A 27,609-nucleotide genomic window follows, 5' to 3' on the forward strand; every position below is an offset into this window, starting at 1 on the left:
CCATTGTTTCTTATTCAACTTGGTAAATGCTTAGCAAGTCATAAGCATAAACTAGTTTAAGTAAAGGTAATAGCTGATAATAATAGAAGAGGAATATTCTTACATGTTATATTTTTCTGTAAGACTATAGGAATTCTTTTCCTTTGTTAGGATCTTTATTTGGAAAGTATGGGAGTTGCGCAGATAGAGTAATAGGAAAATGGATCTGAAAGGGGAAGAGTTGATTTCTTGGAGAGTTCTGTAGCATTAAAGATGAATTTCAGCTGCTAAATGTATCACACATTTCTAATCTTAGCATTTAATTTTCGGAATATAAACCAGGGGTAAATATATTTGATCATGCTTTTTCTCTAGAATACAGACTCCAGAATAAGGTAAAGCTTATTCATTTGAATAATAAACATTTTCCAACTAGCACAAATGAAAATATTGAAATGTTTTTTTACTTTTCATTCCTTTGTGTGTGATTTTTCTCTTTAAACAGGAAATCAAACCCCAAAGTCATTATAACCATGGATATGGTGAACCTCTTGGGCGGAAAACTCATATTGATGATTATAGTACATGGGACATTGTCAAGGCTACACAGTAAGGATTTTGTTGTAATTATTTTCTTTGACATCTTTTTTTTTTCCAAGTGAAATATGAGTCTCAAGTTACTGTCACCTTGGGAGAATTTCAGCATCTCAGTTAAATTATCTTCTTCCTCATTAATTTATTGAATATTGCTTTTAGAACTTGCTAATCAACTAGTTTATTATTGTGCCCTAAGAATATTAAGATTGATTATAATTATTTGGATTAAACCAATATAAAAATAGCTAATGCATAAAAAGTTAAATATGCTTAGTATATAGAATATACTCAATGCTACATATTTTCTCTTGAAATATTCTTTTTTGTTTTTGTGTCTTGATAGTTTGGCTATGTCTTTTTGTTTATCCTACTTGGAATTTATTAAGCTTATTAGTTGTATTCATTATACATACATTTTATAGACAGATAAATAAACCTTGGATTTTCATCAAAATTGGGGAGTTTGGAGCTACTGCAAATATTCTTCAAATATTTTTTTCTGTTCCTTTCCCCAGCTGAAACTACAATTATATTGGTCATATGTGATATTTATTGATCTGAAACTGTTTATTTTATCTTTCTGTTCATCACACTGTACAGACTCAATTTAAAAATAAATTTTGTGCTATTCCTTCTACTTCTGTTTATAATTAAAAATTTTCATAATTAAGAAATTACAAAAATCTTATCACACAGTGATAAAAAATCAGAAGCAAGGGGGGGGGTAGATGGGAAGGCATGGTAAGGGGAAACAAAGGCGGAGGCAACAATGCTTAAGAAAAGTACTCCTTACCTTGCCCATGTAATTGTAACCCCTCTGTACGGTATTTTCACAATAGAAATACAAAACCAAAAAGAAAAAGAAAAAGAAAATCAGAAGCAAGGATGAGTTTCTCTGTATGTGCTGATGAGCATGTACTCTTTCCCCCAAAACACCTGTTTTTGTTTACCTTCAGAGAATCCTAAGACTTAATTACACATCATTTCTTGATTTTCTTTTTTTCTTTTTTTTTGGGGGGGGGGTCCGGTTGTGGGGCCTGGACACTGTCCCTTAGCTCTTCAGCTCAAGGCTAGCGCTCTACCACTTGAGCCACAGCACCACTTCCGGCTTTTTTTCTTTTTTGTTTATGTGGAGCTGAGGAATCGAACCCAGGGCCTCATGCATACAAGGCAAGCGCTCTACCACTGAGCCACCTTCCCAGCCCCTACGTTTCTTGATTTTCTTCTAATCACTTAAATGTTTTTGTTACTTATTTTTATGTACGTGATATTTTTAGTGGTGTGTATTTTTATAACCTTCCAGTGTTTTGTAGAACAAGTGGTGGTGGAGGAAAATGAATAACATTGAAATTTTATTTCTGGTATTCTGTTTACTGCTACCTCATGAGAGTTTTCATTCTTGCAAATAAGATTTTGTGTGTGTGCATGTACATATGCTGGTCTGGTGTGCATAAGCAGGACCTGGGTGATGTCTCTTAGAATTTTGTTCAGGATGAGTGTTCTACCATTTGAGCCACAGCTGTGCTTATGGATTTTTTCTGATTAAGAGTTTGCTGATAAGACTTTCACGGACATTTCCTGCCTAAGCTGGCTTTAAACTACGATCCTCAGATCTAGTCTCCTTAGTAAGATTATAGGCATGAGCCACCAATGCGGTTTGAAGTTATGTATGGTAGAAAAGTTGAGACTCTTCAGTTAATCACCAAAAACAAAGCTTATAGCTTTGTGGAGCTATAGTTCAAGAGGTAGAATGCCAGCCTTAAGCAAAAGAAGCTCAGGGACAGTGCCAGGGCCCTGAGTTCAAGCCCCAGGACGTGCCCACACATACCTACACCCTTTATTTATTTGTTTGTTTATTTATTTACTTACTATTGTAAAGGTGATGAGGGGGGGTTATAGTTATATAAGTAAGGTAATGAGTACATTTCTTTTTTTAACACTGTGACCCCCCCCCTCATTTTTTTCCATTTTCTCCTCCCCACTCCCCTCTCCCCCAAGTAGTAAATTTCCAATGTAGTGTCTAGTGGGTATCATTGTTGCATTAGTTTATCCTTTGTCTTGCTGTCTCTGTGATTTCGTTTCTCTTCCAAGGATCAGATAAATTTATATACAAGACAAAGGGTACAGAAAACTAAAACACACACACAAAATAGAAATAACTGCAAACAACATAATAAAAACCTCTTGTTTCCACTTCTTGGAGATCATTTTGATACCTTCATTGTATATGGTCATATGCACCTAGTGATAGGCCTATTGTGATCCTTTGCTAAGAATGTTGTAGGCATATTCTAATTATTACAAATGAGGGAAACTTTGCAACCTACATTTCTTTTGCCCTGGCTTGCTTCACTTAATGTAATTTTTTCCAGATCTTTCCATTTCCTTATGAGTGGGGCAGTGCCATTCTTTCTGGTAGAAATATAGCATTCCATTGTGTATATATACCACATTATCTTGATCCATTCTTGTTCTGAGGGGCATCTGGGTTGGTTCCATATCTTAACTATGGTAAATAATGCTGCAGTGACCATGGTTATTCTGCTAGCTTTTGTATGGCCTTGTTTCTGGTCCTTTGAGTAAATGCCCAGGAGTGGGATTGCTGGGTCATAGGAGTGCTCTATGTTTAGTCTTTTGAGGAACCTCCATACTGCTTTCCAGACACACCCCCTTTAAAATAGATTAGTAAAAGTTGCTGAAATATTGGTATTTTCAAAGAAATGTTTTACATTTTATGAATACTTTTCTATAATGTTTATGAATAATGTTTATGAATACATTTTAATTTCTAAATATGGAAGTAGACTGTGATTTTCTTCTGAAAACGTTATTTTTAGCTTTAAATGTATTGTTAAATGGTAACTGCTTTTTTTTTTCTCTCTCTCTTTTCAAGGTATGGGATATACGAACGTTGCCGGGAATTGGTTGAAGCAGGTTATGATGTACGGCAGCCAGACAAAGAAAATGTAACACTTCTTCATTGGGCTGCCATCAATAACAGAATAGATTTAGTCAAGTAGGTGTGCTTTGTATTTCTGACTACTTAATAGTTGATTTTATCTTAAAATTATTGAGGTTTCTAATCATAAAAATAATACACTTTAAACTGTATATTCTGTGTATCTTTTTTTTTCTGGAAAAAATGCTTTTAACACATTGGCAGCTTCTGTGGTCTGGTAGAATACTGTGTGATTTCTCATGTACCTTTTTTTTTTTTTTTTGTCTTTTTGGGTTCGGTTGTGGGGCCTGAACTCTGGGCCTGGGCGCTGTCCCTCAGCTCTTCAGCTCAAAGCTAGCGCTCTACCACTTGAGCCACAGCACCACTTCCGGCTTTTTTTTTCCGATTATGTGGTGCTGAGGAATCGAACCCAGGGCCTCAGGCATGCGAGGCAAGCGCTCTACCACTGAGCCACTTTCCCAGCCCTCATGTAACTTTTTTTCACCTTTTTTTTCTTTCTTTCTTTTTATTTTTTTTTGTCAGTTGTGGGTGCTGAACTCTGGGCCTGGGCGCTGTCCCTAAGCTCTTCAGCTCAAGGCTAGCGTTCTACCACTTGAGCCAGAGAGCCACTTGTGGCTTTTTTTGCTTATGTAGTGCTGAGAAATTAAACTCAGGGCCCTCGTGCATGCAAGGCAAGCACTCTACCACTAAGCCACCTTCCCAGCCCTCGTGTAACTTAAAAAAAATCTTACTCTTAAAATAACCCCGTATGAAATATAACAGTTCTGTTTTGCTGATGAGGAAACTGGAGTACATAGATTAAATATACTGCCTAAAGTGAGATTAAATATACTGCCTAAAGTGAAATTCATTAAAAATTGTTTGCAAAGGGGGAAGAATGATATGAAACAGAATGATAGGAAATTTGATCAAAGTGGATTATATGCATCTATGGAAATAGAACCAGGAAACCACTTTTTACAATTAATATAAAATAATAAAAAAATTTTCAAAGCCCCATTACCACTAGCAAACAAATAAAGAAATAAAATAAATTGGCTACCTAATGACAGAAACACAATAATAAAACTTGGAATTCAGTTTAGGCAATTTCATTTGGTACTTATACTCTGAATGTGGATTTTTTAGACAAAGCAGCAGAAAGAAAGCCAAAAGTTGAGACAGTAATAGATCACACCATTATACATAGCAAATACTTCATATGCTAAATATAAACTGTTTTTATCCCTTTCTTTATTAGAAAGTCTTTCCTAGTCATCTTTAGTAGTCTGATACTTGGGACAGATTTTTCAGATAAAGACTGAACTGTTTGCAGATGTGCAATTAAGCACAGCCTGCAGAATGGAAAGGGAAGTAAGGTACTAATGACAGGTAAGAATTCGTCCTTAAAATCCTAGACGAATATTAGCCAAATAATAACTAAAAATTCAATTCCATGCTCGTTTGCTTTACTTCAGTGAACATGTTTCATACTGCCTTCAGTATGGATCTCCTCATACCAAATTTATTTTTGTTGTAAAATATTTTCATGTCCTTTTTTTTTGAGGAAAGTTTGTTTCAGTGTTTACCATTTTCAGGCTTTTATCTCTGACTCTTATTAATCTCCAACTAACCAGCAAAAAGCTGAAAGTGGTAGAGCACTATGCTAGAGCACAAAAGCTCTAGTGCCCAGATCCTGAGTTCAAGCCCCAGGACCAGCTCCCCACTCCCAGAAAATTTCTGTATTAAAGATGATTTTATTAAATGTTTTGAACTATAGCCTAAATCCGTCATTATTTAGAACAGCTTGAAAGCCTCAAATACATAGATTTGACTTCAGATGCCTTAAAATCATTTATGTTCAAGATTCATTGTATTGATCAGTTCCAAAGAAATTATTGTAATGAGTGGTAGATGATGCTCATTTCAGAGAATACCAAGATGTTATGGTATTAATATATAGGCAACATGATTACTTTTTCTGTTTAAGAACAACATGCTTTTAAAAGCATGACAAATAGAAGGCATAATAGGGGATTTTATGTTATAACATACAGTTCATAAAATTCTTTATATGTTCAATCTACAGTAATCTTAGGAGAAAAATAAGCTTACAAAGTTCCCCTACCCAAAGGAGACTATATCCTACCTATTTTGTAACTGTCCTGATTCCAAGGGTCTGTAGGATATTTAAATCTGTGATTATTTAACCACCTTCCTTTTATTTATCTATTTTTGTTGGTTTATTTTTTGTCAATTGTGTGACTTGAATTCAGGGTCTAGGCACTGTCTCTGAGCTCTCTGCTCAAGACAGAAAGTAGTGCCCCACCCACCTTCCTTTTCATATAATTATTTGGCATTTCTATTTTTAAAAATCTTTTGTAAAACTATTTCTAGAAATTTTTTTCTTCTAGAAACAATATATTTGATATAAAACAAGTTTTTTTAAACTATCTGAAAGATTTTTTTTAATAAACAAGGTCATTAGTTTGATCAAGATCTAAAATGGTATACATTATTTTTTACATAATTTTTAAAATTGAAAATGAAAGCTACTTAAGTTGTTACAAATTTTGTCTTATAGGTACTATATTTCTAAAGGTGCTATTGTGGATCAACTTGGAGGAGACCTGAACTCAACTCCATTGCACTGGGCCACAAGGTTTAAATTTGCTTTGGAATATTTTTCTCTTTGGCTTGTCTTTTTTTAATGATATGCTAAAATGGAATAACATATTATGTCAATAATTAATATCATTGCTATGCCAGGGTGGTGCTATCCAGTGTTACTTGTAGTAGAAAAAAACTTTATTGTCCAGTATCCTTAGTGAATTAATTATGCTAAATCTAGTTAATATTGGCTTAAATTTTAGATTTTAAGTATACTATTTTTGCAGCTCATGTATATATATATATATATATATATATATATATATATATTCATAATTACAGAACAAGCTCAGTTCTTGGGATGATTAGTATCATATTGATAGAGCAATCAAGTTATCAAAGACAGATACTCTAGTTAAGACTTTTAAGGCCCATAAAATTCTATCTTAACATATATCTTGTTTTAAAATAACATATTCAGTAACTTAACTAAAATAGTAATGTGTGTGTTATCTTACCACTATCGTCTTGCTTACTCTTTTCAGAAGATCTTGTTTGAAATAACTACATATCTAAGTATTTATCTTTTTTTTTATGTTTTAGACAAGGCCATTTATCCATGGTTGTGCAGCTAATGAAATACGGTGCAGATCCTTCATTAATTGATGGGGAAGGATGTAGCTGTATTCACCTGGCTGCTCAGTTTGGACATACCTCAATTGTTGCTTATCTCATAGCAAAAGGACAGGTAAAAAAAAAAGTGACAGTGATGTGGATTTTAAAGAGATGTTCTTTATGGCTTAAATTCCTAATATTCTATTACATTTTTAGTAGTCTGGTGATAAGTAATACTTTATTATGGATAAATTTGATTAATGCTCTTAACACAAGAACAAATGTAAACATGAATCAGATAATGTTTCATTAAGTTGAGTGTGATGGAAATAAACTCTAGACGGTAAGGGAGAAATTTAAATACCTGTTTTCCCTTACCTTTTTCTGAATACGTTACTTGAATTCATTTAAGACTTTTGACATTGCTTATTGGTTATATTCTATTTTAATACCTTTTGAGAAGAATAATTTCTTTAGTATGATTTCTCATTGTTATGCAAAATAATTACAGTGTCAAAAATGGGCAACAAAAATTCTTTTTTTTAATTTTAATTTTTTTATTTTATTGTGAAAATACAACAAAAATTCTTGAAGTAGTTTCAGATTTTTGCTGACTGCAGCAGTGACCATGATCACATTTAATATTATCAGTTTATCTTATTGTTGTAATAATTATATTTTGTTGAGAGTATTATTAGTTTTTCTTTAATGAGACTATCACAAGAAAAACTAAGAAAAAATGAGTTCATTGATAACACATTTTTGTTATTATAATTTAAAATTTCATACTGATTTAGAATTGAGTAGTTTCTCTTTAAATGAGTTTTTAAAAGGTATTGTTGACATTGTCAAGGAATAGCAATTGTGTATTGTGCATATAAGCTTAGGAAAAGAGGCATAGATTGATTAAGTTAATTGCTGGAAGAGAGTTTATTATCAATGATCATATTAACAAACTAACCACAAAATCAAATGATTAAATGTGGCAATGGGCATTTGTAAATCCTAGCTACTATGAAGGAGGTATCACAAAGTTAGTGAGACCATCTCTTAAAAACAAGCAGGTTATGGCCATACACACCTACTTGGAAGCAGAGGTTAGAAGAGAGAACAACTCTTGTTTGAAAGCAAAAGGCCTTGCAGGATATGGCTCAAGTGGTAAAGTGCCTGTCTAGAAAGTGGAAGGCTCTTAGTTAAATCCCAAGTAATATTAAAAAAATAACAGCAGGGGCTGGAAAGGTGGCTCAGTGGTAGAGTGTTTGCCTTGCATGCATGAGGTCCTGGGTTCGATTCCTCAGCACTGCATAGGCAGAAAAAGCCGGAAGTGGCACTGTGGCTCAAGTGGTAGAGTGCTAGCTTTGAGCTGAAGAGCTGAGGGGCAGGGGCAGCATCCAGGCCCAGAGTTCAGGTCCCACGACCGACACAAAACAAAAAACCAACAACAAAGGACAATCTGATGATTAAAAACAGCACCAAGCATTCATAATATTTTACATTTCTTTGTAAAATATAATATCTTTGGGCTTGGGTGGGTGGTTCTTTTCCTTGTTAATAATGGGTGAGGGTTATAGTCATCTGAGGGCTTGACTGGGCTGAAGGGTTCTCTCTTGTATGTGTGTTAAAAGAAATGACAAGAAAACTGTATTGACAGAAATGGTTAGAAGACTGTTCTTAACTGAGCTGCTAGGACTACTATGCCTCAGTCTTTATCCATGCACTGGAATACTGTAATGCAGTTAGACTACTCCAGGTAGTCTTTTGAACTGGGAACTAGACTTTTTACTTGCTGCCTCATTGAATAAAGGTATAATTTGTTCTATACCTATTTTAAGTCTTAGCAACTGACACACAGGTGGCACAGGTCCAGCTACTATTCAGGGTAAAGAAGGGTCAACAGAAGGATGAAAACACTAGGTGAGGTCTACTGTGATAATCTACCATAGATGATGGTAGTTATCCCTATTCTCTTACAGTTTTTTTGTTTTTATTTTTAGAACAAGGGTTGAAAATTTTACGATACATATTCACTTTTTTCATATTTTAATTGGGAAAGAAATACTTTTGGATCTTCATAGTCTTTTTTTGTTAAAACAATGGGAAGAATTTCCACATATAGTACTTTTTGTATAAAAAATACATTATGATAATGATGTGTCTGCCAAATAGTTTTTTTCCAATGAGTAATTTTTCTTCTACATACAAAAACAACATGCCTATTATAAAACATGTAGGTTTAATAGAAGAGTATGATATAACAAATTAAATCCCCCTTCTCCCTTTGTCTACCCCATACTGAAATCACTTACTTTGGCAGTTTAATATATGTATTTCTATGTGTACACTGGCACTTTGTCAGAGACACTCTAATAATGTGTGTTATATTGAAGTGGGGTCAAAATTCTTCTCTGCCTTATGGAGTATTTGGTAGGTGTAGCCAATGGAGATCTTTTAAGTTCCCCTACTGTCATCCTTTTTCATCACTGTGTGCTTCAACCATAGTGCTTTTTCTTTTGATTCCTGAAGCAACTCTGACTTGCTATTGTCTAAGGGCCTTCTTGTATGTGCTGTTCTACCTAGGATATTCTTTCCTCCTACTATAGTTACACTGTCCTCTTCCTTTCTCTTTATAAGTTCCATTTAATTCTTTATTATAAGTAACAAGTAAGATTAGTGTTTTTAATTATTTTCCATCACTGACTAGTTAGCATTATTTTTCTTAGTGTTAATTTGTGATACATGTAATTACATTTATATCTTGGTTTTTCAGCTTTAGATAAAACCCTTTGACTCATAGCTATTCATATAGCATTTCTTCCCCTCCACCCTTTTTTAATTCATGTTTTGGTTACTGGTATCCGTTTCTATTTTTAGGGCATATAACATTTCCATTCAGTTTTGGCACTTTGTTACATTATTTTATTTAAGTTACATATATATTCAAAGCTTACTACCAATTATTCTGGATAGTTTTCAGGTGAAAGAGAAATGTTAAGTATAGACCTTGCTTGATCATGGATTTCTCATAGTGCTTTTGATCTGGGCTTATTAATTCTTCCTAATAAAAAATACACATATATCCAGTCTGAACTTGGGGAGAAAATGCAAAATTTTAAGCTCCAAACACAAAGACAGAATAGATAGAGTTTTGTTTTTTTTGTCGGTTGTGGGCTTGAACTCTGGGCTTGGGCGCTATCCCTTCAGCTCAAGTCGAGCACTCTACTGTTTGAGCCACAGCGCCACTTCTGACTTTGAACCGTGATCCTCAGATCTCAGCCTCCTGAGTAGTTAGGATTATAGGCATGAACCACTGGCACCCTGAAAGTTTCATTTTTTTTGTACTGCTCTACAGATGTTACAATTTTATATTTCTTTTTCTTTTTTTTTTGTCCGTCGTGGGGCTTGAACTCTGGGCCTGGGCGCTGTCCCTGTGCTCTTCATCTTAAGGTGAGCGCTCTACCACTTGAGCCACAGCGCCACTTCTGGTCTTCTAGTGGTTTATTGGAGATAACAGTCTCACATATGTTCCTGCCCGCGCTGGCTTTGAACAGCAATCCTCAGATCTCAGCCTCCTGAATAGCTAGGATTACAGACGTGAGCCACCGGTGCCTGGCAGATCTTTTTTTTTTTTTTTTTAGTCTAGTTCCCAGTTCAAAAGACTACCTGGAGTAGTCTAACTGCATGTGAAAATACCATACAGAGGGTTACAATTACATGGGCAAGATAGTGAGTACATTTCTTATCAAGCATTGTTACCTCCTCCTTTGTTTCCCCATACCATCCTTTCCCCTCTCCAGTCCCCATTCCACCCCCCCGCCCCCTCCCCGACCCCCCTCACCCTGCCAGAATTGTAAAGGTCGTTTTTCGACATAATGTCTTGTATATCTCATTGTTGTAATGGGTCCACCTGTATCCCTATTTAAACAGTTTGTTTTTTCCCTTCCCCTCCATAAATTATATCAATATCAAATACAGTGAAAGCAGGGCTTATACCCTGGAGTAGGTACAAAGCAGCAAAGAAATCATTTTATAAATATGTTGGAAACAATCGCAAGAAAGAAAAAACATTTGAATCCTTTCGCCTAACATCAACTTGTCTGACAGTTTCTCTTTGTCTCAGACATATACTAGTTATTGCAAATAAGGGAAACCATGGGACCTATATTTCTTTGGGCCTGGCTTACTTCACTTCATATAATTTTTTCCAAGTCTTTCCATTTCCTAACAACTGGGGCAATGTCATTCTTCCTGATGGAGGCATAGAATTCCATTGTGTATATATACCACATTTTCTTGATCCATTCATCTACTGAAGGTTAATCACTTGTAGAAAACTAAAGCTAGATCCTTATATCACCCTGCACCAGAATCAACTCCAAATGGATCAAAGACCTCGAAGTCAAAGCAGACACTCTCAAAACATTACAGGATGGAATAGGAGAAACCCTAGGTCTCCTTGGCACAGGCCAAACTTTTCTTAATAGATACCCAGAAACACAACATATCAAAGAAAGATTGGACAAATGGGATTGCATGAAATTTCAGATCTTCTGCATGGCAAAGGACATAGCTAGCAAGATCAATAGAAAGCCCACCGATTGGGCGAAGAACTAGCTATACAACGGACAAGGGTCTCATATCTAAAATATACCTAGAACTCAAAAAATTAAATCCCCCAACAACAAATCCTCAAAGAAACAACTGCCCAATAAATAAGGGGGCTAAAGACTACAGAGAAACTTCTCTGAAGAGGAAAGTAGGATGGCCAATAGACACAGGAAGAAATGCTCAACCTCCCTAGCCATAAAAGAAATGCAAATCAAAACAACAGTGAGATACCACCTCACTCTAGTTAGAATGGCTATAGTCAAGAACTCTAATAACAACAGATGCTGGAGGGGATGTGGCCAGAAGGGAACCTTACTGCATTGTTGGTGGGAGTGTAAACTTGTTCAACCACTTTGGAAAGCAGTATGAAGGTTCCTCAAAAGACTCCACATAGAGCTCCCTCCCCTATGACCAAGCAAATCCCACTTTTGGGCATTTACCCAAATGATCACAAACAAGACCATACTAAAGCTACCAGCACAACTATGTTTATTGCAGCATTATTTACCATAGCTAAGATATGGAACAGGCAGATCTTTAAATTAGCATACATTAGCTAAACAAGAGGGAATTTCATTGATGTTTTCACACATGTGTACAGTATATTCAGTCTACTCACCACTTTGTCTCATCACTGTCTGTCTTTTTATACCATTTTAAGAGGTTTTATTTTCTGTTGATATTTTAAGTGCCTTTACTTTTTGAAAAGTGTATAGAAAAATTTGTAATGAAGAAGAAGAAACTGAAACACAAGAATTTGCAAGTTTAAGGCCTAGGGTTGTATGTAGTTCAATAGTAGATAGAACAGTTAGTTGGTGTGTATGAATGAAGTCCTGATTTCATTCATTTCCAGCCCTGCAAAGAAAAGGAAGTGCTTTGAGCCATCCAATTTGACTGAGCTTTCTTGAAATTAATGTATTAGGAATAAAATATATTTTATATAAGTAATAGGCAAGTTGGTTGTTTCTTCAGAAAATACTTTTTAAGTTTATATGAACATAAAAGAGCAATCAGCTAGTGTATTGGAACTGTTGAATGAGGCTGTAGAAGATACTCTCAGTGACACTGTTAAACTAATATATTATTCCTTATATTTCTGCATAAGCTAGAGAACATGTTTATTGCAGTATTCATGGTGAAGAATAATGACATAAGAGGAAACGTTCATTTTCTAATGTAGTGTCTCAATTTCTTTTTTCTTTAGTTCACTTGAGTAATGTGCACATTTGAGACATTTTTAAGTAATAGTGTTTCAGAGAACTGCTGCATGAAGGCATGCAATGCAGTGTTTTAAAGTGAACTATCTATGTTATCTTTCCACTAATTGATAAGTAATACATCTTTGGTTTAAACTGCCGTATAGGAGATGGGAAGAGAAGCAGAAGAAAAGTAATATTTAATGAATGTCTTAAATGTTCTAAGATTATAAAATGAGTACATTTTTGGTTGGTCGTGGGGCTTGAACTCTGGGTGCTGTCCCAGCTTGAGCTGTTTCAGCTCAAGGTAAGTACTTTACTACTTGAGTCACAGTGCCACTTCTAGGTTTCTTTTTTTTAACCTTGTTGCTCCTATCTTAGTTTCTTGAGTGCTGGGATTAAGATGTATATATCACCACACTTAGCACATTATTCTATTTAATCATAGCAGGACCCTTAGGAAATCATTTGTGTTCATATTTTTGATGGAAAACCTGAAGCTCAGAGTTAATTTCTCCACAGTCTCATAATGATGAAATAGTTGAATAGAAACTCTGTATTATATTTGCCTTATCCTAAAGTCTTTTCTCTCCCTAAGCGTAGACTAAACTATAGATAGGAATGTTATCAGGATTGGGTGCAGTCCCTGAGTTTTTTGCTCAGCATTACATACTACCATTTGAGCCACAACTCCTCTTGAGCCACAGCCTTTTGGTGATTAATTGAAGATAAGTCTCATGGACTTTCCTGCTCAGGCTGGCTTTGAATTGTGATCCTCAGATCTCAGCCTCCTGAATAGCTAGGATTACAGATGTAAGCCACCCATGCCTAACAGTACTGTTGTGTGAACTGAATCACATCTTGCCAAGCCAGTTCTGTACTGCTGAGTTGCACCCATACTTCTGAGAAGTTCTTATTTAATACACTGAACAGAAAAATAACACTTAATATTGAAAAATCAAGAAGTAGTCATTTAAAGATCTTTAAATATTTTATTTTTTTGAAATAATGAGCTAAGAAAAAGTAGAAAATTGTGGAATGTAAAGCAGAGGATTACTTTTTTTTTTTTTTTTACAAACTTTATGGAATTATTTAACTGAAAAATGTACAGGTGTAGCAATAAAATACCAAACAAGAGAAGAATACAGTAAACAGTTCTGAGTCAGTTAAAAAGATGGGGTCATTTTGTTTGGAAATGGCTATGAATATATAGGGTTTTTATTTTTCCAGTTCACATTCGTATAAACAAGCTTAACCTTAAATTGCTTAACCTTCCCTTTGTGGCTGAAGGATCAGAATAGGTAAAGATCTTTAAATGTAAAATATTGCATCTTGAAAAGGGCAACTATAAAATATAATAATATGTAAATTAATTAGAATATGCAGTGGCAATACTTTTTTTGTTTTAAAGTTAAGGAAGAGGAAGTTTTATAAATCATCCTTGATTGAGTAGTATTATATTAGCTTCTCCTATGATATATAAATTAGATGATTCCAAATAATTTGGGTTAGGATCTTAAAATCTTACTGTTTGACTTTACTCTATCAGGATGTAGATATGATGGATCAGAATGGAATGACACCTTTAATGTGGGCAGCTTATAGAACACATAGGTATGTAACCATTATAAAATACTCAGATCATTCCAGCATAATACATTGTAAAACAATGATTAGAGAAAGCAGTAAATGTTAAACTTACTAATACTTGCAAGTTTTATGATGAATATTATATATAAGAAATTACCACTTTGGATGGTTCGGTGTCTATGTTTACCTGTACTTCAGTAATTATAGCTTCTTTAATCTATTCCTCTTTAAATAATTTCTAAGAATGGAGAAGAGATTATCTTCTTTTAAAAAGTAATTTTTATGTGATTTACAAATTGGCAAATTTAATACATTTGTAAATTGTCTTAAATCATTTTTGGAGTAGTCCAAATTAAAATTAAAAATTTTAAATTCTTTAAATAAGTATTCATGACATCAATTTTTAAATTAAAAGTAAAAAAAATGTCAGTAGCAATGCTATCCCTTGGAACCATATTACTTGATTTGGGGGTCATGCATTCTTAATACTTCATATTAGAAAATTGTCTCATTTCTGTTTGAGTAGATTAGACTGAAAGTCTTCCAAGATGAAATGAGAATGCACCCACAATCACATTAGTATTTGTAATGATTTTGATAATTGAAATTAGGGTTGTTGTCTGTTGTTTGTTTGTTTGTTTTTCCTTTCAGTGTGGATCCAACTAGATTGCTTTTAACATTCAATGTTTCAGTTAACCTTGGTGACAAGTATCACAAAAACACTGCTCTGCACTGGGCAGTACTAGCAGGGAATACAACAGTTATTAGTCTTCTTCTGGAAGCTGGAGCTAATGTTGATGCCCAGAATATAAAGGTAAAAGTACCCTATATTGATGATCCTTGTGGCTAATGTGTCAATTCCTCAATAAAACAGGTTTTTTTAAAAACTGTGAAAGTTGGGAAACCTATTTAGTGCTACTCTTTTCTTTCATGTAGTAGTTGTTGAAAGATTGAATCACTTGCTATTCTTACAGTATTTTAGTAATATTTGTCAGTGGCCTTTTCATTAATGAATTCATACGAGATTTTAGAAAATACATATTTGTATTTTTTGTTGATGAAGTAAAATAGGTTTCTAATTTTTCTAGAAGATCATTACAAAAAATATAATAATTTGTAACTAAATCACATAACTTATATTTTAGCAATAATTTTAACTTGGCCATTTTATATTGTCTTATTTTTTTTAACGATTAAGACTTTATATTTGATAAATACCCTTATGATGTTTCTAAGAGAACCCCCCCCACCCTACCCAAATGATGACCTAACCCAGGATACTTATAATAAATTATCTAAGAGAAATGCATAATTAATGCGTAATCTCTGGGTCTTTAAAAATACGTACACTTTTTATGAATACATAATGATAATATATTATGAATACATAATATGTCTTATGACAACAGACTCTACATCTCTGAAATGACGTTAAATATTAGTATAAGATAAAACTGTGTCTATTGAGTAATGTTTTTAAATTTTTGGTTGGAATTCATAGTATTTTGGGAACCATGTTTCATAAATGTCTAAAGAATATGTGCTAGCATGAAGTAATTAAAGCCACAAATTAGTCTGAAATGGCCAATCAAAAAGTAGGTATCTCTTGCTGGATCACGGCATTTCTTAATGTTCCAATGAGTAATTCTTCAATTTGGTTTCTTTAAGAAGAGAAGGTTAAGGTATAAAATGAAATAACCTAGACCTAGAATTTGATTCTTTATTTATAGTATTACCAATTTTTAGAATGAAGCTAGTTATAAATATCATTTGTACTTAAAAAAGTGAATATTGGGAACTTATAAATTAATAAAAATCATATATTTTCTTTTTAAAACTTCAAGTCCTCGTATCCTACCCAAAGTGCTCAGAATGGCCCAGTATCTACTGTTGAATACAGGAAAAGAAAAGTCAGTATAGCATAGTGCCTGGCGCATGATGGGCACTCTGTTTATTGTCTAAATGAAGACTTCTGCATAGTCTTTCATTTTACCTAAGCCGGCTGTCATGACTCTGCCAGTCTACTTTTCTGCCTCTTTATATATTAGAACGATGTTTGTTTTATATATATAGTAGGTTTTGAATTACTTTGTAACACTGGATTAGTAAATTAGGCTGACCCCAGGCCAAAGAATAAAAAAGGAAGAAGTTTGCGTAACCTGACAAGTATTCCCATAAGAAATATTTAGTGAGATTTATCATGTTCCCGTATCTAAATTGCTTTCTAGTGTTACTTTCTTTTCCTTTGCTGCCAGATGGACATTCCTAAGATGATCATGTATCATGAATATATTTCAGTGTATTTGTTGTTACATTATTTAAAAAAAATAGCCCATCTTATGCTAGCTTGCCAGTGGTGTGCTCTTCTGTATAGAAGTAAATGTTGCCTTGCTGAGACAAAAGAAATGGAAAAAGAACCCATATTATCAGTATGGAAAATAGTCTCTGTATACTTTCTGTCAATAGTCATATCAACATATAAAAATGAAGGGAATACCAAGAATTATGGCAGTAATAGAGTTCTGTGATTTGAAATGAGTAGTGTGTGTGTGTGTGTGTGTGTGTGTGTGTGTATATGTATATGTGTATTCACATATATATATGTGTGTGTGTGTGTGTATATGTATGTGTGTATTCACACACACATATATATATATATATACTTTTATTTTTGTCAGTTGTGGGGGCTGAACTCTAGGCCTGGACGCTGTCCCTCAGCTCTTCAGCTCAAGGCTAGCACCCTACCACTTGAGCCATAGTGCCACTTCTGGCATTTTTCTGCTTATGTGGTGCTGAGGAATTTAACCCACGGTCTCATGCATGCGAGGCAAGCACTCTACCACTGAGCCACCTTCTCAGCCCCAATTGCATTGGTTTTTAATGTTAGTAAAAGAGTTAATCCATAATTAATTTCAGCTGAAAGATAATGGTAAAAATAAAACACTTGAATTATTTAAGTTTTTAAGTGCTTTTGTGCCTGTTTAAAAAAATGTCTTTTAGGTTTAGACACATTATTTATATGGTACCAAGACCAGAATACCTTGTGGGGTCTACTGTGTCCAGTAATTGAAATCATAATTGTGCTTATACATCTTTTATTTTAATTCATGACTCTTTCATGCCCACATTTCTTTTCAGTGTTAATTATCTCATATATATTTAGGTTTGGCTATTAACAGAAAATGTTATTTTTTATACATTTTTATTTTGAAAGTTAGATCTCAGGATGTTCAAAGAAAGGGTAAGGATGCCCTCCCCCAATTACCCCCCCCCCCTTTTTTTGTAATACTGGGGATTGAACCCAGGGTGTTGGACTTACTAGGCAGGTGCTCTACCACTTGAGCCATCCACCCACAGATTTTTTTTTCTGTAATTCTCTGATAGTTTCTGGAGTGAGTTGACTTCCAGAGAAAAGGAATTCCAGGGAAGTACTTCCTCAGGCAATATGTGTACTTTCTTGGGAAAATTATCTTTCATCTGCTTTGCTGATAAGTAGATTTTTGTTTTAAAATAACTTTTTATGTAATTAGAAGGATGAAATAAGTATCAGATACTTTTTCTCCTGAAATCGAGCATTTCCATTATTCACAGAAAAGCCATATTTTTCTTCATCCTACAAACACTGTTTATTGTGAGTAATGACAATGTTCAAGGCAGGTAAGGTCCTTTTTTCTCAGAACTTACAGTCTGTTGAAGAAATAGACAAGTAACTTTTTAAAAACTAGATGATTGAATGACAGGTCTGAGGGCCAGAGGAAGTGAGCATGATTTGAGAATGCCTCTGAGGAAGTGACATTTGTTTTGAAAATTAAGAATAGGGGCTGGGAAGGTGGCTCAGTGGTAGAGCGCTTGCCTTGCATGCATGAGGCCCTGGGTTCGATTCCTCAGCACCACGTAAGCAAAAAGAAAAAAGCCGGAAGTGGTGCTGTGGTTCAAGTGGTAGAGCACTAGCCTTGAGCTGAAGAGCTGAGGGACAGCGCCTAGGCCCAGAGTTCAGGCCCCACGACTGGACCCCCCCCCAAAAAAAAAAGAAAATTAAGAATAGTGCTTTGAAACTTACATGTAAAAAATTGCATGTAGAGAATCAAGTGTAACAAGGATAAGCTTCTAAGTGAGATATGGTTGCCATGTGAAAAGTAGAAATAAGTACAGCTTAGCCAGGGTATAGTGAGCAAGGAGGTAAGTTAGTTGAAGCAAGTAGGTCAGGCAATGCCACAATAAGAGCTTTAATTTTACTTTCAAGTGATGGGATATACTTATATAGGATGGCTATGTGGTGTGATTGATTTTTGTTTGAAAAGACAGATACTTCAAAAGTACTATTTGGTTATAATGAAGAATGCATTGGATAACTAAGAAAATTGGAATGTTGAACAATCAGGCTTTTGTATTTAATTAGGCAAGTGATGTGTTAGCTTGCCCTAGGATTCAAGAGTAGAGATAAAAATGAATGGATTTGGACGTATTTTGGAGTAGAAATGAAAAGATAGATTTTATTTGGGTATAAAAGAAAGTACTACTGATGATGTAGGTTTAATTTTTATTGATTGTCTTGATATATGCTGAGGTTATGAAGACTGAAGGAGAAATATATGGGAATAAGGATGATAGGTTGATAAGGATGATTTGTTTTGATAAAATTTAATTTGAAGTGGTGTTTTTTAAACCTACATTGTATTAAATTAATGAAAGATTACAGCAGATTTTGAAAGGAAACAGTTTTATTTTAAAAAGTTTTATTTTCTTGAGAAAATTGACAAAGTGTACCTGTACTTAAAATTTTTCAAATTTTCATTTTAAAACATATTTTTTAAACTTTAAGAGTTAGGAAAGAAATCTTTATTGTCATATAAAATTGTAAAATAGAGTTGCCATTGGTAGCTCAGGCCTATAATCCCAGCTAGTCAGTGGCTGAGACCTGCAGGAAGCAGTTTCAAAGCCAGCCTTGGCAGAAAAGTCCTCAGGATTCCCAACTCCTTAACCAGCAAATGCTGTATTGAAGGCAAGCGTGGCTCAAATTGTAAAGAGCAAACCATGAGCAAGCAAGCAAGCTGAGCCACAGCTTGAGGCCCTGAGTTCAAGCCCTAGTGCCAGCATTTTAAAAACAAAACAAACCCCCCCCCCCCAACCAAATGTACAATCTAGGCTACAAATCTGGATTTGATTGCAGGAGCTACAAAAAGTTATATTGGTCAAACTGAGTAGCTAGGATTACAGTCATGAGCCACAGGTGCTTAGCTTCTTTTTCTTCTAAAATGATTTTTTTGTGTATGTACCAGTCCTGGGGCTTTAACTTGGAGCCAGACACTGTCCTTAAGCTTTTATGGTCAAGACTATTGCTCTACCACTTGAACTACAGCTCCATTTTTGGCTTTTTTTTAATTGGAGATGAGTTTCACAGACTTTCCTGCCCAGGCTGGCTTTGAACCATGATCCTCAGATGTTAGTCACCCAAGTAGCTAGGATTACAGGCATGAACCACTGACACTTGGCTAAAATGAAATTTTCTTCATAAGATTTTTAAGTTTCTTAGAAATCTTTCTTTATATTAACTAGAGATTTACCCCTGCAAATTAGTTTCTGTATAAGGAATTCCATTTTTGTATTAAATGAATGAGTCTTTAATCAAAATAAAATGTAACTAATTTTGAAGACAATTAATATTAAAATGATAGTCGATACAAGATAGCTGTTATAATCCTTGGGAGAGGATCAGGAATAGCTAAAAACCCTAGCTGGAGATTGTCACTCTTGATTCTGACTTTGGATGGTGTGAGCCCATGGACACCTTGCATTTTTCTGCAGTCAGGACTAGTGGCTTTCAACAGATACAACTCAATAGAATATATGAACCATGGTCCTAGATAATAGTTAACATATCATAAATTTGAGTCGTGTTCAGTAACAACAATAGGGGGACAACTGATTTGACATACAAAGAAAAACTAAAATTATAGACTATGCTTTATAGACTTTTTGTGATATCTCACGTGTGAATTTCTAGAAGATAATGTTTTATTCTATACCATATGATTTTGGTTAAATGAGGTAAATTTAGATGAATTGAGTTTGGGGAAAACAGTTAATCCAGGGCTTTCCCAAGCTTTTTTTCCCCCCTAAAATTATCAAAAGGACATAAATTTTGGCTTGTGTAGAATACAAATTATGGAGCTCTGCTAGTATATTGAAAGATCTCTTGGTTTCTTGAAAGGAGGTAAGAAATATTTCACAAAGTAGTTTTTTATTACCTCTCAAATACCTGACCTAGATGGTCTCTAATCAGTTTTCCTTAGTTTTGACAATAAAATTCAATCTCAGGCAAAATTTTAGATAATATTTCATCATAGTTATGATGTTGATCTGATCAAAACCCTTGAAGAATTTATTTTACCAGTAACATAGTCTGTAAATACTCCATGTGGATTCTTACTGATGTTACTGTTACTACTTCCTTTGACTAGGACATGGAGTGATCAAATATAGACTTGAATCAGAATCCCGGTTTTAGTATAATTCTTTAAGTTAACTGCTTGTTTATTTTACCAGCTGAATAAAAGAAGTATTAAAAACAAACAAACAAACAGTCAGATGACTAGAGGAGTAGTTGAAAGATTTTTTAAAGCTCCCTCAATCTTTTTGTCTAGGCTATCCTTAGGTGTCACATGGCCCTCTAGTGGAAGGGATGCTCAGCTGGACCGAGGCAACTGCAGGATATTCTCTGGGAGTTGTTACCCAAGGGATTGCTATTATTCAGGTAATATTTATAGTTTGGATTAATTTAGCTGGTTCTGACAATTTAGGTGATGGAATTCTGGAATAAGCAAGGAAATATGGAAAATAAATATCCCTATTTTTAGATGATTCAGTTAGATTAGCCCATTCTTTATTAAACATTATTAGTTCCTTAAGTAAAAGATTGGTTGAGCTTTTGTTGTTACTTTTGTAATAGCTGTTGCCATTGGTGGTAGTGGTTATGTTTTATTTCATTTTTTTGTGTTTTTTTAAAAATAAACTTTACTCCATATTTGATAAGTAATCATCCCTCATAAATAAGATATCTTAAGATCTCTTAATCTTGTATTATTTTTAACCAGTATTTTGAAATAAAATTTAAAATTTTAAAGTAATTTGAATATCATCTAACATTCTTCAAAATTAAGCAAACAATTTTAATTTCCTAAAGAAGTAGATAAATAATGGAGGACACTAAATATTAGACTTAAACTGTAGGTATGACCAATTTGCAAAAGGAGAAATCATGATTTTAAATTAGTAAAAGCAAAATGAAGCATATGTATAGGGTTTGAAATATTTACTTGTTATTTCTTACTTTGATATGTATTAGACCTATTATACTCAGTGGTGTTCTTTTCTTGGTGTTCAGGGACTTTTTAATTTCTCACTTGAACTAAACTACTATTCTTTTGTTCTCTTTGGAAATTTCTGTATAAGTGAATGAAATTAAGGTATGTCAAGAATGTTAGTAGATTAATAGAAACGGACTCTTTTTCTTCCATATTCTCTTCTTAAGGCTTTTCTCATCACCAAAATAAGGCTGAGAGATACTTTTTACAAGTTGATTTACTGCAGGGTGGTTTTCAGCAGTAGGTATTACTTCTGAAATCTGTAAAGAATATAACTCATAAACTTAGTAATAGCCTCTGATCCAGCAGGTGCTAAAATACCTACTTTTTGATTTGCTCTTAAAGATATCAAAATGCTAGGAAAGATATAACTACAAAGTCAGTTGAAAAAATACATTTTGTATTATACTTTGGCTGGGAAATGGTAATGAAGGTTTTGATTTAGATTCTTTACATTGACTTTACTCAATGTCAAAATAATGTTAATGAATTAATATGGTCAGCTTATTTTTATGGAAGTTCTTAATTACTAAAGTTACTAAAATAGTTATTTTTAATGTGAATTTTGTCCATTTATATTATCAGGGTGAATCAGCACTTGATTTGGCAAAGCAGAGAAAAAATGTGTGGATGATCAACCATTTGCAAGAGGCAAGGCAAGCAAAAGGATATGACAATCCATCTTTCCTCAGAAAGCTAAAAGCCGATAAGGTAAACTTATGACTAAAGATTTTCAGTCTATAACCTTTCAAGTAAGATTCATAACCATATTTTCTAGCATTTATATTCATAGACTTCAATTTTGAGATTTCCCAGCATAATTTTTAAAATACTGTTTCAACCAGAATAAAGTCAGGGTAAATAATTTTTCTGAGGTTTTTTGGCTTGTAGTCTATTTGAATTATTTCATAATTAAGAAGGATAAAAATGTATGTATAAAATTATATCTCTACAGGTTACTAACTTAAGTTTTAGTTTACTGACTCACCTGGCTTTTGTTAAATAATCATAAAAATAATGGCTGTCAGCTAGGCACAGTGGCTCACACATGTAAGTAATCCTAGCTACGTGGGAGGTGACCAGGATGATTGTGGTTTGAGGCTAGCCTGATCAAGAAGTTAGCAAGACTCCCATCTCACCTAATAGTTGGATGTGCTACTTGTTAACCTGCTACATACAAAGCATAAATCAGAGGAACTAGGTTGGTTCAGGCTGGCTTATGCAAAACATGTGAGGCTTAACTATAAGAAGCAAAAAAAAAAAAAAAAAAAAAAGCCTAAGGGAATAAGTAGCTCCTGTGGTAGAAAACTGACCTAACAAGCACCAAGTCCTAAGTTCAGCCCTTAGTGCCACAAAATAAATACTCTAAATAGATGGATAAAGTAATAAAATAAAAATAAAGGTTGTCCCTGTATATGTTTATTTTTTAGTGTAGTAAATTGTGTGAACTATTGCAGTCCTAATATATATATCCATTTTGGAACTAACAACTGTAGCTCCAATTGAGGAGTTTTCCATACTCTTGTGACATGCTATCAATGTTTTAGAGAGAAAAACTAGTTTTGATTATGGACAGTCTTTTTTAGGTTTTCCACATAACTTTAGGTTACACTGTATTGATATTGGCTCACCTGCCTAAATATAGTAATGTAATTTCAAAACTTAAAACATTTCTCAAAGATGGGCTGGGAAGGTGACTCAGTGGTAGAGCGCTTGCTTTGCATGCACGAGGCCCTGGGTTCGATTCCTCAGCACCACATAAGCAAAAAGAAAAAAGCCGGAAGTGGTGCTGTGGCTCAAGTGGTAGAACGCTAGCCTTGAGCTGAAGAGCTGAGGGACAGCACTCAGAGTTCAGTCCCCACGACTGGACCAAAAAAAAAAAAAAAAACATTTCTCAAAGAGCAGAATCTAGCTTCCTTAAAATACAATATTTCTACTAAAAGAAAAGTTGACTGATTGGAGTTGATAGTTAATGAACTTGCCCTGCTTTCAAAGCCTGAGAATAATGAATAGTTCTTGAATACTGTATAATCTGTTCAATGAATATTAGAAATGACAGAGCAAATTATTTTTATTTTGTTCTGTCATTCAAACTTGAGAGCAGTATTTTAAGCGGAGTAAAAAAATGGCAAATGTCTTATAAGTAAGCTAGAAATGAGAATGTTACTCTGGAAAATCCCATAATTTTTTAATAAGTTTTTTATTGTGAAAATACTGTACAGAGGGGTTACAGTTACATGAGCAATGTAATGAGTACATTTCTTATCAAGCATTGTTGCCTCCCCCTTTGTTTCCCCTACCATGTTCAGTTCCCCCACCTAAACTGTAAGTTTGTTTTTCAACCTAGTGTCTTATATATTTCATTGTTACAATGGATCAACCTGTATCCCTATTTAAACATTTTGTTTTTTCTCTTCCCCTCCCCAAATTATACCAACATCAAGTACAGTGAAAACAGGGGTTATAACATGGGGGAGAGACATACAAAGCAACAAAAAAATCACATGGGCATAACTTTTATATTTCCTTTTTGAATGTAAGTATTCTGGACTTGTACTTTAATATACATAGTCAGATCAAAATTACTTTTAAATTCTAGATGTTGTATTAATGTGTAAAGTTAAATTTTATAGCACAATCCATAAAAGAAAAGCAATAATAATAAACTAGCCTTAATGGAAATTTAAAACTTTTTTCTCTTTTGAAGACTCTATTAAGAGTGTTAGAAGAGGCTGCCTAGCAATCAGGAATTCAAATACCAATCTCACTAAATAAGTGAAATCTACTCACTCTGCCTTTTTTTAAAAAAATAGACAACCTACAAGCTAAGTGGGTAGCACATAGCAGTAATCCCAGTACTTGGAAGAACCTAGTGTTCAAGGCCAGTCTGGACTACATAGGGAGATCAAACTATCCTGAATAGTATCTTAAGACTCTATCTCAAAACACCAAGAGTTACTGATACAGTTCAGTGCTATAAAGCACTTGCCTGTCAAGTGTTTGAGCCTTAATTACTACGGGAAACAAAAACAAGCAAAATAAAACAGCTGTATGACTAGGCTCATTAAAGTGGTAGAACACTTGCTTAGCAAGCACAAGGGCCTGTATTTAGTTCCTAGTTACACTCATACTCACCAAAAAAAATTGCTAGTGATGGGGAAATAATATTGGTTGGACATGTGTCCAACAAATGATATATCTTCATATATCCAAGGTATATAAAGAACTCTCAAAACAACAATAAAAAGAACAAATAATCTAATTTTAAAATGGGCTAACGAAAACATATTTTGCTAAGGAAAGTATACAGATGGCAGATAAAGACATATTCAATATCATTAGGGAGTAAGGGAATACAAATTAAAATCCTAGTGGTTTACATGTCAGGATGACTACGAATTATAAGTTAGCATCAATGAACATCAGTGAGGATGCAGAGTCTGTATAAAGGACTCAGACTTTGTTGATGGGAATGTAAAAGAGTAAACAGTTTGGCAGTTTCTAAAACAACAAGAGAAAACCAAACATAATTGCTATTCATTCCAGGAAAATTTAAAACACCTTCACACAAAAACTTGTACACTAACACTTATAAAATAGTTATAGCCCCAAGTTACAGACAACTACAGAATGTAGTAATTTGGATGAATATTGGAGCATAATTGTATACATGAAAAAGCCAGTATTATAGGTTACATATGATAGGGTTTCATTTATGTAACATTCTTGAAATTACAGAAATGGAAAGCTTATACATTAGTGATTTCCAGGTAAAAGAGGTACTAGAAACTATTTATAGTGATTGAATATTCTGTATCTTGACTGTATCAAGGCTAATAGTCTGGTTGTGATGGCATACCTAATTACAAGAGTTGGATATAGATTACTTGGAATCTATAAACACATTCCAGGTAATATGTTTATATAATTTATTATAATTTCGTGTGGATCCATATTTCAAATGAAAGGTAGAATTGGGTTACTGAGTTGGGTACCAGTGGATCACACCTGTAATCCTAGCTACTCAGGATGCTGAGATCTAAGGATCAAAGTTTGAAGCCACCCTGGGCTGGAAAGTTCATAAGACTCTTATCTCCAGTTAACCACCAAAAAGTCAGAAGTAGAGTTGTGGTTCAAATGGTAGAACATTAGCCTTGAGCAAAAATAACTCAGGGATAGCACTTAGGTCTTGGGTTCAAATCCCCAGGACTGACACACACACAAAAAAAAACAATCGGTTATTGAGTTGTAGAATTGAAGTGATGGGTACGCAGGTATTCATTATAAAATTCTTCCAATTACTACAGAAATGGAAGTTTCCATTATAAAATATGGAAGGAAATAGATTTTTGATATGTATATAGCAACATATCACCAATACATCTTTATAATACTATGTATAGTAAATGATAGTTAGAAATTTTTTGAAAGATTTAATTTGACTTAAATGTCCTACATAGAAAATAAACAACTTCATGAAAAAACCTGTATGAAAATGCTTGTAATGGCTTTATTGATAAGTCTCCCAAACTAGAAACAGTTCTGATCTGTTATATGAGGCATGACTTCTAGTGAAATAATTTTTCATAAAAATGACCATGATTTTATCAACTAAATATATAATCTTAACTTAGTCTAATTAATTTAAATGTTAAGTTTTAAGAGTCTCCTTTTGTTACAGTACAATAACAAATCCAGCTTTGTCTTAGTGTGTGTAAGCCTATATTAGAGAAGATTTAAAACTTAGAGGAGAAAGTAGGTAAGTATTGGAGAGAAGGTTGATGTGCTGCAATCTAAAACATATTTTCTAAAATTATTTTGAATTTAGTTTTAGTTAAGGCACTTGTTCATCATCAGCACTTATCATAATTTTTCATTAAAAAATTAATATATAAAATATTTTATGATTTCTGATGTGTACAATTCTTGAAGTTTTGGTTAATTAGTATTATAACCTGCATCAAAATCAAAATACTTAACAGTTCTATCAAACGCAACCCCCTGCCACCCCCCAAACTTCTGGTTTTAGATCAAGAAAACTAAGAATCCATTTTCCACCCCTGTAAGATTTTCTTTGCAGGAATGTCATATAAGTGGGATATAATGAATGTAGCCTTTTAAGTTTGGTATTTGCCACTTGTCATTCAGAGAATATACTTGACATTTATCTATGTTGCTGTGTGTCAATCATTTTCATTTTTCAGTGCTGAGGAGATTTTATTACATGAATCCACCCATAATCCTAGCTACTCAAGATCAGTTAGGAGTTCAATCCAAGCAACAAGTCTGAGACCCCATCTCAACCAATAAAAAACTGGGTGTGGTGACATCCCAGCTACTTGGGGATCATAAAGAGAAACAATGTAGTCCAGGCTAGGAAAAATGTAAGATCTTATTTCAAAAAAACAACCAAAGCAAACAGGAGTGGGGGTGTGGCTCGAATGGCAAAACACCAGTGCAAAGTCCTGAGTACAAACTCCAATATAACCACCACCACCACCCCAAAAAGAGAAAAGAAAAAAATAATTCTATTGCATATATATATTATTTCACTAGAAGTCAGCAATACAAAATAGGTACTAAAAGTGTGTGATATAATCTTAGTTCTCAGAAAGATATTTGAAGAAGTAATATTCATATATTGAGTTTTGTTAGACCACAACTAAAAATTACATAATTTGTACATAATTTGTCACCTAAGGTAATTCAGGAGATACTCCATAGCTGATAAGTTTGTGAAGGCTCCTATTAGAAAGAAACAAGAATACTTTGTACTGTTTTGTTTTTTGTTTTGTTTTTTGGTTTTTTTGGGGGGTCCGGCCATGGGGCCTGAACTCTGGGCCTGGGCGCTGTCCCTCAGCCATTCAGCTCAAGGCTAGCGCTCTACCACTTGAGCCACAGCGCCACTTCTGGCTTTTTTCTTTTTGCTTATGTGGTGCTGAGGAATCGAACCCAGGGCCTCATGCATGCAAGGCAAGCGCTCTACCACTGAGCCACCTTCCCAGCCCCTTTGTACTGTTTTGAAAGTGCACTTGTGGTAGGTATTACAAGGAAGAATATAAGTTTTATGCTTCTAAGTATTGGTTTTCTAATAAACAGCACAAAAGTGAATTGG

General features: G+C 34.1%; 1 protein-coding gene across 3 annotated transcripts in view; it reads left to right on the forward strand.

Annotated features, from left to right (window-relative positions):
- Zdhhc17 (zinc finger DHHC-type palmitoyltransferase 17) overlaps nucleotides 1-27,609 on the forward strand; it is a 72,420-nt gene that overhangs the window by 24,147 nt on the left and 20,664 nt on the right. Inside the window, exons 2-8 of one of the 3 annotated variants that reach the window (XM_069989014.1) lie at nucleotides 485-588; nucleotides 3,470-3,592; nucleotides 6,099-6,176; nucleotides 6,728-6,872; nucleotides 14,090-14,154; nucleotides 14,782-14,944; nucleotides 22,080-22,205. In XM_069989014.1, coding sequence (XP_069845115.1) covers nucleotides 485-588; nucleotides 3,470-3,592; nucleotides 6,099-6,176; nucleotides 6,728-6,872; nucleotides 14,090-14,154; nucleotides 14,782-14,944; nucleotides 22,080-22,205 — 804 coding nt within the window. Of the gene's footprint in view, nucleotides 1-484; nucleotides 589-3,469; nucleotides 3,593-6,098; nucleotides 6,177-6,727; nucleotides 6,873-14,089; nucleotides 14,155-14,781; nucleotides 14,945-20,774; nucleotides 20,885-22,079; nucleotides 22,206-27,609 lie in introns of those variants that run through there. The other 2 variants (XM_069989022.1, XM_069989033.1) reach the window with 2 other exon arrangements.

This window comes from Dipodomys merriami, unplaced genomic scaffold (assembly GCF_024711535.1).
Source record: "Dipodomys merriami isolate MVZ:Mamm:240054 unplaced genomic scaffold, mDipMer1.0.p SCAF_10, whole genome shotgun sequence".
Lineage (NCBI taxonomy): Eukaryota > Metazoa > Chordata > Mammalia > Rodentia > Heteromyidae > Dipodomys > Dipodomys merriami.